Consider the following 13,053-nt stretch of genomic DNA (forward strand, 5'->3'; position numbering starts at 1 on the left):
AGGGAACACTGTCAATTGATGCTGTCAAAAGCCACTGGGAGCAGGGTTCAAAGCATGCAGTCTCCTGCCCCCTCCATAGTCAAAGTCCCTCTTTCCTTCCCAGTGCTTGGGTATGATCACACCAATAAGAGAAGAAAACACAACCGCTTCCACACAGAGCCCTTCCCTTTCCCTGAGAGCACTGCCAGAGCAGCAGACTGTGTCACACATGCACACAGCCACATCAGGGGTTGAGTGCAACCCTGCCTAGCCACTGCTAGCCCAGGGGGACAGCAGTGGGTGCTGCTCCTGAAACAGCAGCCTCTGGCAGCTCTTACTATTCCTGGCTTTTAGGACAGAACAAGCCCAGCACCCAGTCCCTCACTGTAGCAGTGATCCCAGGAACTACACCTCATCCTACCAGCATCACAGCAAGCCCAGTGCAGGACAGAGATTCAGTTGAAACACTCACCTCCAGCAGCCCCCAGCATCAATTGGAACAAAGAAACAGCCCCAGCACCCCAGGCAGACAGCCGCGTGTAGTGTTTATCTCATCTCCTCCAAACGGCGCTGCATGCTCTATCTCCAGTGCAGAAATTCTGCTCCTTCACAGCAGCTGTGTGCCCCTTTCAGCTCTCTCAGCTGTCCACGATGTGGCAGGATGTGATGGGAGGAGCAAGGATTGCCACAGTTCACGTGGACTTGCTTCACTTGCAGGAGAGAGCAGCCTTTCACCAGCACCAGATGAGAAACACTTGAACCCACCTTAAGTATAATGCTATACCTGTATGACCTACTAATTATATTCTTGACATATGCAAGCAGATATTTTAATCCCTGACTCTGTCAAGAAACTCATCCCCCCACAGCTGACTCCTGTATTCACCCAGGGAAGGCAGATGAATGAAATTCAGAACAGACCTGACATGCCAACAGTCCTATCCTTCAGCAATAAAGCTCTGAAGGAAGCATGTGCAAGAAAGCCTCCCCTCCCCCCCTCCTCCCCAGAACACCCCTTTTTTGTTTTTGGTGTTGTGCACAGGGCTTGTTGGGCTGCTTATCCACACAAACCACTGTGCCCTCCACCCTGCACTATGAGGTATAAGCCACATCCAAGGCAGGGTGTGCCAGGATGGGGAGCTTACAGCATTTCTCCTTTAAGGCCTTGATTTTGCAATTAGGTCCATGTAAGTAGAAAGGTCCTCCTGCATGGAAACCCTCCACCTGCTTTCCCGTACTGTCACGCCCAGTTAGACTGGAGCATCCTGACCAGGGCTACCCCGCATTGGTGAGTGATGATCTCCTTCTGCAGACCAGTCTGCAGAGGAATTAGAGTGGTGCTTCTGGACTGCTCAGCATTAAGAATCCCCAAAACAAGACACTTGCACAGCGTTATGCAAACCTACACAAGTCAGCCATCAATTATCAGCTTCTTGAAGCGTTGCTTCTTTTTGTATGTTTTGTTTTAGATTGTTTCTCTCTTTGTAACAAAGATGCTCAGAATAACCTGCAGCAGCAGTGTGATGGATCAGCAGGGAATCAAAATAGAAAAAAAACCATCTTCCACACAGGATAGCTCAGAGTATTTTTATTTAACAAAAATAGCTGTTTAATTAGAAACCAACAACATCCACATGGTTACAGGTTTTCCTAGGTATCACTGTTAACTTTGCATACAGCTCCAATCAGGCTCTATAGTCACCTCAACGCCAAAGCAACAGCAGAGCTCAGAACCTGAATGACATCCAGGTGTGGCTTCCATACCTTGTGGGCTTGAAGACATACACAGCATAAGAAGCCTTTCTATTGTAGTTGCCACAGTTTCACTACTTCGGTACAAAAATCACTGATATTGCTGTAAGTCATTAGTTAATTTGTGGCTTGCTTTTAAAACAACTGTGCTGTTCCCCATCAAAGATTTGACCTCTGTAGGAAAAGTATGATTAAAATTGAGCTGCTCCTTTTGGTCACTTGACAGGAGTGCTGTGTACCCATTCCCCCTGCTTTGTTCCAACTGCCATCAGACCAAGGAACTCAAAGGACAGACTATCAGACTATCCCATCCCAGGACAGCTCATCAGCTAGCATTTCATGGCTTCAGATTTTATTTTTTTAAAAAACAAAAAACCATAGAGAAAGGAATATATACATGGGTAGCTTCAAGTTTCCATTTCAGGATAAGGCAGTTACGTTTACATGTGTAAATGCCAGTGCAGCTGAGCCCCTCTTTAGGGGGCTCTTTCAAGAGGCAGCCTGCAGAAAGAAAAGTTTTTGGGGAGTGGGGTCCCCTGAGCAGCTGGCCTGGAAGGGCTCCCTGGATCCCAGGCAGCACATGCCAAACACATTAATCATGCACCTTGTGTACTAAAGGCTGAGGCTCACAGAAAGTGATGGGAAGTGTCCCAGCCAGGGGAAAAACACCTTCCCAACCCCAATACTGTGAAATCTCCTTGACACTAAAAGCAGGTGATGAACCAAAGCTGCTTCTTCAGCTGAAAGAAGAAAGGAGCTCTAACAAACACACAGAGAGAAGGCATGGAGGGAAAGGCTGCATTGCACCTTCTCCCTTGCCAGCTCTCCTGTACACTTAAACTCACCACAACCTGCACAGAAACAAGCACACTCCATAGGCATTTGTTGCTGTTCTGGTCATGATGCCTGAGTACCCAGGTGCCCAAGCCCAGGACAACTCTCTGCAACTCCTCCTCAGTGTTGAAGCAATTTGGAAAAAATAAATTATTTTAAAAAACCGGTATAAGGCAAGTCCCAAATTGCTTAAACTGGACAAGAAAAAGAATTGCCCACTCTAAACATTCATTGTTCTGCTCATGTGGAAAGAAGAGGTAGAACTAGTGGACAGAGACCCACCAGAAGCATAAAGGCATTTTAAAATAACAGTGGAAAAATGACAGACCATAAATCATAATTTTCCAAAGCCTCAGGCAGTCATTCTGCGAACTACCATAATTGAAGGTGTCAATTTAATCACCACAGCCACAATTCTCTAAGGGCACAAAGAATAGCTTAAAATCCTGTGAGTTACCTTCCTTCTCAATGCTATGCTAATATACACCATCCCTGAAACAGTCCAGCCCGTGGGTTGTGAGGCAGTGACTCCTGTAATCACAGGAACTTGCAGCCCTAAGGGACAAAGCCAAAGTTATCCAAGAGTCCTGTGGATTAGCATTTTGCCTATTTCAACTCCCTCTAAGTTTCCCTCCAGTTACAGTCCTTCCTGGGCACAGGCATTTGTGGAACAAGTAGTGCTGCTAATAGCCCATCCACCGGTGCCACAAATTGCCCCAGGACACATGTTTTTGGGGAAGAACCATGATCAGCTAAGGTAAACCTCTGGCAGCAGGGATGACAGACAGGAACAGAAAAACAGTACAAGCTCCTCTAGGAAGCATGTGCGTATACAGAAATGTAAGTGTACCAGTCCTCAAAACAGAGCATCCAGCATCACAGGGCAGCTTCAGAGAGCCACACTGCCAGAGCACAGTCCTCAGGCTACCTCCTATCCCAGGTCTGGGGCTCTCCACAGAGAGGTCTGTTAGTGTGCCCTCATTTCTGCCCTGTAGCAGCATCTCATGACAGAGAGCAGCAGTTGACCAGACAATCACAAAACTGTCTGCAGATGGACAGTGTTAGACTAAAATCTCCCAAGGTTCTCATTCTTTGAGAAAACTTACTGTTCTTTGCTGCACATCCCATACATGCAACAGAAGAACAAAAGGCATTTTAGAAAGAAGATATTTGTTCTTACTTACGTAAGAGCTAATATATTTACCTTCTAAAATGTGCTACTAATATAGTATAAATATGGATCATATACCATTAAGGTGATTGCCTTGGGAAGAAAAGGCAGAGATTAAAAACAGACCTATATCTTCATGTGTAGTCACCAAGAGTCTTTGCTTAGTGCACTACTGGCTTTCAGGAGATCTGCTTTGCAGCTGCTCTTGTCTTCTGTAAGATCCTACAATACTGCAGATGCCACTGACCAAGAACACCAGTGAGATGGCCGCAAAGTAAGAGGCATAAATCATGAACTGCAAGAGAAGAGGAAAAGAAAATAAAAAGAAGTGGTTAAACCAAGCAGTTTCCAGATTCATAGGAATGTTAATAAAATAAATGAGTTCCCTTCCACTTCTAAAATATCAGGATTCAGTGGTTATTTCTGTCAAATCCTTGACCCAGAAACAGGTAGCTGAGAAGCTTTACAGCTTGGTTTATCTTCCTCCCTTCTCCACCTCCCATCAATAAAGGTAAGAGCATCTATCATACCTGGGTGAAGATGTCCAAGCCAAGCCCACTGGCATCCACAACAATCACAGTGAGCAGAGTCTGAAGGGCTAAGGCAATGAAAGTATTGACTCCAAACACCAGGGCATACCGCTCCACAATGAGATTTGTAGCAATCTGGAACCTGGGAAGAAAGGGATGACCAGAAACATAAGGGAAAAAGCAGAGGAATGTATAAATGGCAGGAACGTTTCTGGACAGAACAACTTTGCAACTTGAGGAGTCACACTGATTGGTTTCATATTTTCCACAGTTAAATTACCTTGCACAGATAGAGTCCTTTTCTAAATACGACCACAATGGACTAACTTAATAGCTAGAAGAGACCCACAGACACATGCAACCCCTTTTTTCAAAAGCAAACAAACAACCCAACACACCTCTAAGGGAGCTGTGTGGGTTTCAGTGTCACTGAAGCAGCCCAGCTGTCTGATGTAAAGGGTCTGGTCACGTGGAGAAGATACAACACACTCTGACTGCAGAGAGGAGCTGGCTGAATCTCAAAGCTTCAGTCTGTTGCTGTGTGGTCCATAACCTTTTGCATCCTTCTAACCAGAACTCCCTTTGCAGTTGCCAGTTTCAGCATCACCCCTCTCCTTGTGCTTGAGCTGTCTTGGAGTGATTTTGTGGTTCAAAACCAGCTAAGCTTTCCTCCCCAAAGTGACAAACAACATTGAAGTAGTTTTCCTACAGGTTAGGGGAAGTTGATGCTTCAATCCAGACAAAGCATTGTCCTTTCCGCATCTGTTAACACTTCACTCCAGCCACGTTTATGAAAAACATCCCCCTAGCAATCAGCACTATCTAATATTTAGAGGTATCCACTTCAGTGTCACAAGACTTTTAAGCCTTGGCACACTGCCAGCCAAATATATCTCCATGCCTCAGTTTCGAACCTGAATCACAACACAAACCCTTGCAACAGACTCTTGTTCCACAGGAAAGGCACCGCTTTCACAGCAGCTGTAACCTTGAGAGCAGTTTACGTTACAGAGATACTCACGTTGCTATTGTGATTAGCATCATGTAGATAATTCTGAAGATGACATAGGATGCATAGCACGCCCAGATGTTACGAACAGTGTCCATGACATACACAGCAGCAGCAATAAGAAGGGAGAACAGGGCAAGTGCCACTTCACCCCACATTGCCCAGGATGTTTTTATGTGACCCACGACAACAACTGCAACCGCTCCTGTGAGGGGAAAGAAAGCATAAATCTTAGTAACTACAGTTGGAGCAATTTGGAGATGGTGCATTGGGAGCTCTAGAGCCACTAAGAGCCAAACATGAATGAAGTGGAGGACACAAATGGGAACACCTCAGCAGCTCTCCTTCCTGATCCCTCCCTCACCTGGAACACTGCTGTGAACTCCCATTTACTTTTACAGAAACAGGACAAAAAATACATAGGTCAATGCTGACTGCCTCTAAAGCCTCCTCTCTGGCTCCAGAAGCATGACAGCCCCAGGCCTCAGACCACTGCCACTCACTCCTCTGTGCTTGACTGTGGCAGTGCTGTCAATATTTGGGTAATTTCTGTTGAGAAATGCAAACCCTGGTTCTCAAAAGCACTTGCTGAATTATTTATTGTTGCTTTAGCAGAGGGTAGGAGGGAGAAAGGCACTACTCACTTTAATGCATAGCTGTTAGAGCTCTCTCCCAGGAAGCAAAAAAACCCACATTTACTGTCATCTCCACACTGGGCTGTAAGATTAAGTAAGATGAGGAGTCCAAATCCACATCTCCTGGAATGCAGCGGGTTATAATCATGCACTATTGATTGTGCAAGAACAATCCTTTACAACCCAGCCAGGTTTGTAACTCAGGCTGGATTTTGTGAAGAGGGGATAGGGATAAAAGACAAATCAGAGGATGGGAAAGTATGTGGTATTTCATGCAATTCAATGAGCAGACAAGGTGTGTTTCATGCACTATCATAGTTGCAACTACTGAGAAGTCTAAATACATATTGCATTAATAGAAAATTCCCATTCCAAGTAGGCCTTGTTCTGCAAATAAGCCAAATAGCAACCAACAGCATAATGGCGGTACACAGCAAACCAGACAAACAGCATACTGACAAAGGGAGGTTTACAGGACAGCTCTGAAAAACAGGATTGTGTTCAGCAGTAGACCACTGCACAAAAGTGCTACAGTGCACCATCTAAGCTCTTTGTAGCCCTTAGCTGGCATGCTGTCTTAGAAAACCTTCAAGCACACCAAGATTCCTTATGCACCACCAGTGTGCACAAGACTGCAATCCTGTCAGACCTTACATCAATCTTGCAGACTGGTGAAGAATGGCACTATGCCAAGGGAAAGGATTTATTTTCCCCCACTAAAGTCTGACTAACATCTTGTTCTTTGGAAGTCTGGCTCCTCCAGTAGCAAAACTCTGAAATGCAAAAAGAAGCTCAGTCCTAGAGCATTCTTCCTACTGTCTCAGCAATTCTGAAATTTGAGAACAGACATGAGGATCTCATGGCAATTCACAAAATTGTGTTCTCCTTATGTGCCAAGGTTGTATCAGCCTGACGCCTAGTTAAGACATTCAGTCTCTGTCCTTCAATGAGACACATTCAGCTGATCAGTGGTTTCACAACCAACCCTGATAAAGGATTGCCACACCCCAAAGAAGGTGCAGGGATGCAACCCAACAGTCAGCTGATCTCCCTAGAAGGAATTCTAATTCTCTTTCCCAGGACAGGGAGCCAACAGCTACGTGAGTCACCATGCCAACTTAAACCCCTCTGCAGGGCAGGGATGGCAACAGCACCTTATGAAAAGGTTGCCAAATGTTGCTCCTAACTGAGCACAGAATGACTAAGAGCAATGAAAATGGCAAATCAGATCTAGGACACAGCAGGAGAGATTTCTAATACAGGGAGAAGAATGAACAGCATGTTCTTCTGTAAGTCTGATGCCTCACTGAATAAAGTTGAGTGCAATTCAGATTATCCACCTTCAAAAGGAATGAAACTCAAGCCAGGTTTGGTGCAAAGATGGGCACATTGTGTTCTTGCAGAATTAAGGAAGAGATCAAAGAGCTTAACTTTACCAAAGAACAGCTAGAAAAACCTGGTTTGTCTGGCCCAGAGCAAAGATTTTGTGCTAAAATACAACCCTGGCATGACATCAGAGATAAATAAACAGCTCATTAATAAATTCAAACTGGAAATCAGAAATTAGAGCATTTGCACTAGTGCCTAGGAAGTCAGGTCACTGCATGCTCATTCTTAATGGGTGTTAAGACTTCCAGTCCTGTCACACACTTCAAGCTTTTAGTTGTGACTTAATTCATTAAACTTTGCTTCTTTCAAGAAATTAATCTCTATCAACTGGAAGGATTCTGTCTTTTGAGCTGTTCAGGCTAATTTGCCTGAAAACATCACCCAAAATAATTCAACTATTTATAAAAATGGTACTTGAGGAAAAAAAATCAAAATGGGAAACTAAAAACTTCAGTCTTACAAGAGTTTATGTCCATTGTCCACAGGCCATTTTAAAAAGGACCTTGTAATCAAAGTTGTTCATTATAAGGTTTGAAGAATACCCTTCGCCCCATTTTTTTATTTTTAAAATTGTGCTGCTATTAGGCCACATTATGGGTCTTCTTTTCCTTGATACCAATTATTCTTCTACTGGGACAAAGGTAGGATGGTAGATGAAGCCAATCCAAACAAGAAGTAAGAGCCACAGGCTCATGCTAGAGTGGAGAAACAGTGTATGACAGCAAGGTATTTAAGGGCAGATTTAGTACACCAAGGACTGAATAGACAAAGTCATCAAGTAGCCAACAGTTTCAAACCCAACTAACAATGGGTTGTGTACCAGCTTTTAGAACTATAAACCAGCCACAGCTTCCTACTGAACTTCAAGAAGGGGCTGAGCACACCCAAGAAAGCACTAATAATTTGTGTACCCTGGTTTCTTTTGCCCCCAAGTAAGTGATGCCCACAGCAGATGACGGAACAATGACTCCATCAAAGAAAAGGGATGTGCTGCAGCAACATCTAGAAAACCTCTGCAAGGGTATGTTAGTTTTTTTTAAACAGTATTGTCCTAGTTCTGGTAATGAAACAGTATTAAACAACTTTATAAACAAATGCTTGTGTTCACTGACCTACCTGTCCCTTTCAAGTCAACCAACTTCTTTCATCTTAATAGCTTCTGCTCCTAACAGTGCTGAAATGACTAACCATGGCTCACTGCATGCTGGGTGCGTACAGGAAACCTTCATAGGCTCCTGGAGAAAAACCAAATGCGCAGAACCCCATGTCTGATTCTGGGTGGCTAAAACAAACATAACCCCACTGTCATGGTGACAGTCAAGAGCACACAGTCAGCCACATGCCTGGAGCCTTGTGCCCAGTATTTCAGAATGATGATTGCTTTGGGAGGTTCCTCTAAACACCTACGTACTGGATTACAAGAATCAGGGCTGCTTCCATGACTAACTCACACTGAGCACCCTACCCATGCATGTCAGGGAAGACTCACCCCAAATGCCAGGGTTTAGCTCTCCTTGCATGCTTGGGGGAATGCATGGCACTTCCAAATCATGCTCTAGTGACCTTGAGGGAAACAAGACGTTTCTCACAGCCGAGCAGGAGCTAAGCAGGGAGCTTACCTAGGAGTGTCGAGGCTGCCTCCACAGCACCATTGTAGATGTCCGCACTGTGAGAAGGCAGCACCATCTCCCACAGGCCCTGAGCGTAGTTGATGACCTGAAAGTAGCCACAGGTGGACAGTGCCCACCACACAGACCAGCAGAGCATGGTCCTGGAGGAGTAGCACTGCAGGAAGTCCTGCCAGAGGTCTTTGAGCACCTTTGCGATGTCTACTTTCTGCTTCTGCATAGATTGGAGAAGGAAGGGGAGAGAAATGTTAAGTCTTTGTTTATGAACACACTACTCCACAAAATTGCCCCTTTCAGGTGGTCTGATCACTGGTGAGTGACAATACCACTCCTGGCTACAAACCCCCACACAGTAATGCATAAAAAGCTTTCTCATCCCACAGTCTCTGTGCCAAACAGGGCCATATCCTTACATGCAGGGGAAGGGTTCAGTACCAAGCATCTCCCCATCTCTGGCTCTCCCTGACAGACAGCAGGGACTGCCACGTGTTATGTGAGCAACTGAAGGGTACCACAGAAGAAACACCGGAGAACAGGACACAATATCCACTTTGACAAGACAGGATCGGAAGCCAGCCATTTACATCATAAAGGCAAAAAGTATCACTGACACTTTAAACTCTTGATTCAAATTCAACCAAATTTTGTAGCACAGGGAACTACATCTGTCCCCAACAGGCACTGGGAGTTTATAAATACTCAAAGAAGCAAGCTCATTACCACACACTGTACCCCTATTAAAGCTCATCAGGGCTTCTAGAGAAGGTGAGAGATGTCACCTGGGGATCTAAAGGGAAACAGAAGCTACTTCCACCAGACACTGCTGTTGCAAATGGCAGGTCCTGCACATACAAGTGCCCTGACAAATGGCAGGAGATAAAAAATAAACCTTTCCACTCCGAATCCTTCTAGAAAGAGCATGCAAGGGGGCAGACCCTTAAAAATAATTGAAAATAGATCAATTCTAGCAACAGGGGATGACAGTAATCAAAATTGCTTTTTACATAAAGACTATTACAGTTCTTACTATCTTTTTACATACAGACTACTACAGTTGCTTTTTTTTACATACAATTAAAGTTCTTTACCACTTTATGTCAACAGCAGCAGAGTAAAAGAGCATGTCTTTGTAGACAAAAGTTCCTGGTTACATTCGCTGCACACACACACACGTACAGGCATAGTGTAGACTCCTTCTGGTCTAAGTAGGAGGAGCAGTTACTTAATGTGAGACTGGACAGAGCCCCGAGGCCCACACAGCACCTCAGGCCCCTGTGAACTTGGCTTCCCTGCAGGGAAACACACAACATTGTCACAGGACTGAGCTATTGCACATTGTGCTGTCACATGCCCAGTTTCAGAGTGGTTTCCAGAGAGCAGCAGCAATTTTGAGCTCTTGGCATTATGCCCTTTCCCTGGGGGAATCATGTAGTGTGTTCCTGGGAAATACTACTTTCCATGAGCAATAAAACTTTGATTTAAACTCCAAAAGACCACAGCCTGAAACCTGTCCTGAACTTCCTTTCTTCCACCCCTTCAAGCGTCACTGATTTCTAAGCATCTTTATCAAACACCACACAGTCCCACTGGTGCCTTGCCAATGGTGTAACTCTTGCTCTGCATGTGGATACCATTCCTCCAAAACACAGCAGAACAACTTGGGAAGAAATGAGCTTGTGGCAATGTCACCTTACACATGACTCCCACACTGACGATTTCACACAAAGCACAAGTTTAGACTCAGGAAAACAAGAGAAGGGAACGGTCACACACAGCGCAAAAACTGATTTGGCTGCTCAGCCCCAAGCGAGTGTCTGGTAAGGCAGAAAGGCACACCTGCCCTGCCCTGGCAGTGCCTCTTCACAATTATTCCTTCAGCCATCCATGTTTGTGAAATATGGTTGCTGTTACCTCAGCAAGAAGGACAATCATCACACTCCAATGCTTCTCAGCCTTCAGCACCGGGTGTAAGTGGCCTCAGGGGAGTTAGGCAGGCGTACTCTCTCCTTTTCTAAACTTTTCCCCACTACTTTGGTACTACATGTACTCTCACAGGAGAGGAGTAAGGTAAACAAAAGGAATGGATAAGTTATATGTTTATGGCACAGAATTTGTCTTAACGAATACCCTTCAACATGCAAGCATAACTCGGGTAAAAATATCCTTGGTCACACATGATCGTGCTGGATGGGGCAGGACTAAGTCCCTGGAATGTTAATACCTTTAATTCCCAGCTGTAGCTGGAGAAGCAGAAAGCAGCCCTGGATGCTGCCTCCCCCAAACCAGCTAACTGTGGCTTACTTGCTAAGAAATACCCACTGCTGACTAATCCAGCAGCTGTGCTTACCTTCTGCCTTGTCCTCAGAACCAGTACAGCCTCCTTCTGTCTGAGGAGCAAGGCTGGCCTCTCCCCAGGGCCTCGAATCCCCCTGCCAGGAATCTTCACATATTTGCATTTCCTGGAGCAATGAGGCCAGCAGGGACCTGCCCAGCAGGCAACTACGCACTCACACTGGGCCCCAAAACTGGAGGCTGCTCACCCATGGTGGGAACCAGCACATCTCTCCACCAAGCAAGAGTCCCTGCACTTGTTTCTGTACATGACTTTGCCAAGTTACGCTGCCCACAAAAGCCACAAGTCAGGGCACTGCCTTGGCATTCTCAGAGGCTGCATTAAGCCAATATCATGCAGATGTGCTTCCTGCAATTTCTCACATTCTGCCCTTGTATTACTAATCAATGTCTGCTTCCAAGTGCCCCCAAGAACTACTGCAGTTTCTTTCCTAGAGCAGCTTCCGTCCAGGATCATACGATAAACCCCAATCATTACACAGCATATTGCAGCACAACTCACACAACAGCTGGAGTAACAATGCCAAAATCTGAGTACATGAAGAATTGCCCCTTTTCTGCAAGTCACTGGGTGCATCCAGAAGCACACACAGAGTTTGGACATATGCTTAATGTTTAGTGTCCCAGAGATGTCCCTTGCTTTGTACCATTGGATGGCAATCTGATGCCCAGAGCATTCAAACTGCAGCCTTGGTGAGACATGAAGAGCAGTTTCACAAAAACTAAGGAGCAGCCTACTATGCTCAAACAGCAAAAGGATGCCAGTAATAATTCTCCCTGAGCCACAAGAAAGGAAGAGGGATATGTAAAGGGATACTTTTTTGCTGTTATGAGATATGTGATATGTATATGAGATATTACATCTCTGCTGCTACGTACATATATGCATGTGTGACAACCACGTCAGTATGGCATCTTCTACTTGTGTAAACTCAGGGCACAACTCACCTGTTTCTCTGCTGAATGACCCTCCCCATTTAAGGGAACTTTTGTCTCATCCTCCCAGCCAGGTGCCCTCTGCACGTCAGGATGATCTTGGACAGCTGCTCCATTTTTACAGTCCATGACCTTCATTTCACAACTAAGCCGCTGACTTGAGAGGTGGTGAAAGAAAAGGCTTTTTTGTGGCATGGGCAGGAACCATGCCGTGGCAAAGGCAATGGATATGCTGGTTAAGGAGACAACGTTCAAGCTGAAGAGGGACCATCCTGCCACTGACACAAGGACCTGCCCAGACAACGAGCCCACTGTGTAACCCACCAGGGTGGCACTTCGGCAGTAGCTGGTGACCTGCTGGTACAGGTTGATATCGACGACACTGTAGATGTAGGAATAATAGGCGATGTCGGTGGCAGTCCCCATCCCGTAGAAGAACTCAAGGAGCTGGAAGGCCCACAGTCGCTGGGCGTACAGCAGCATGAACCAGGTGATGATGAGGCTCAGGCCCTGAAGCAGGACCACAGGCTTGTACCGCAGATAGTCCGTGGCCAGGAACACGGGGAAGAGCAGCGCCAGGTAGGAGTAAGTCCACACCGGGTAAATCTCGTTGAACACCTGCGGGAGGGAAAAGACGGCGGTAACCGCCAGCACTGCCGTATTGCGAACAAAGCACAGATATACAGACACACAGACACACACCCGCGGGTGGGGGGGATGTAGCGGGGGAGGAAGCCCTGCGGGGACGCGGTACCTGGGTCTCGGAGAGGTTCTTGTAGGGCCCCAGCAGGTACCGCGTGAGGAAGGGCTCCGACGGCCGCACGCTGCAGAAGAAGCC

General features: G+C 45.9%; 1 protein-coding gene across 1 annotated transcript; it reads right to left on the reverse strand.

Annotated features, from left to right (window-relative positions):
- Positions 1–1,552: 1,552 nt before the first annotated feature.
- SLC19A2 (solute carrier family 19 member 2) lies at positions 1,553–13,053 on the reverse strand (the record flags this gene model as incomplete). Its single annotated transcript, XM_031056698.1, has 6 exons — positions 1,553–4,031; positions 4,267–4,408; positions 5,288–5,480; positions 8,919–9,141; positions 12,228–12,833; positions 12,970–13,053. Coding segments are annotated over 6 exons (1,374 nt in total), but the record flags the coding sequence as incomplete, so codon positions are not given.

Source organism: Geospiza fortis, unplaced genomic scaffold (assembly GCF_000277835.1).
Source record: "Geospiza fortis unplaced genomic scaffold, GeoFor_1.0 scaffold1, whole genome shotgun sequence".
NCBI lineage: Eukaryota > Metazoa > Chordata > Aves > Passeriformes > Thraupidae > Geospiza > Geospiza fortis.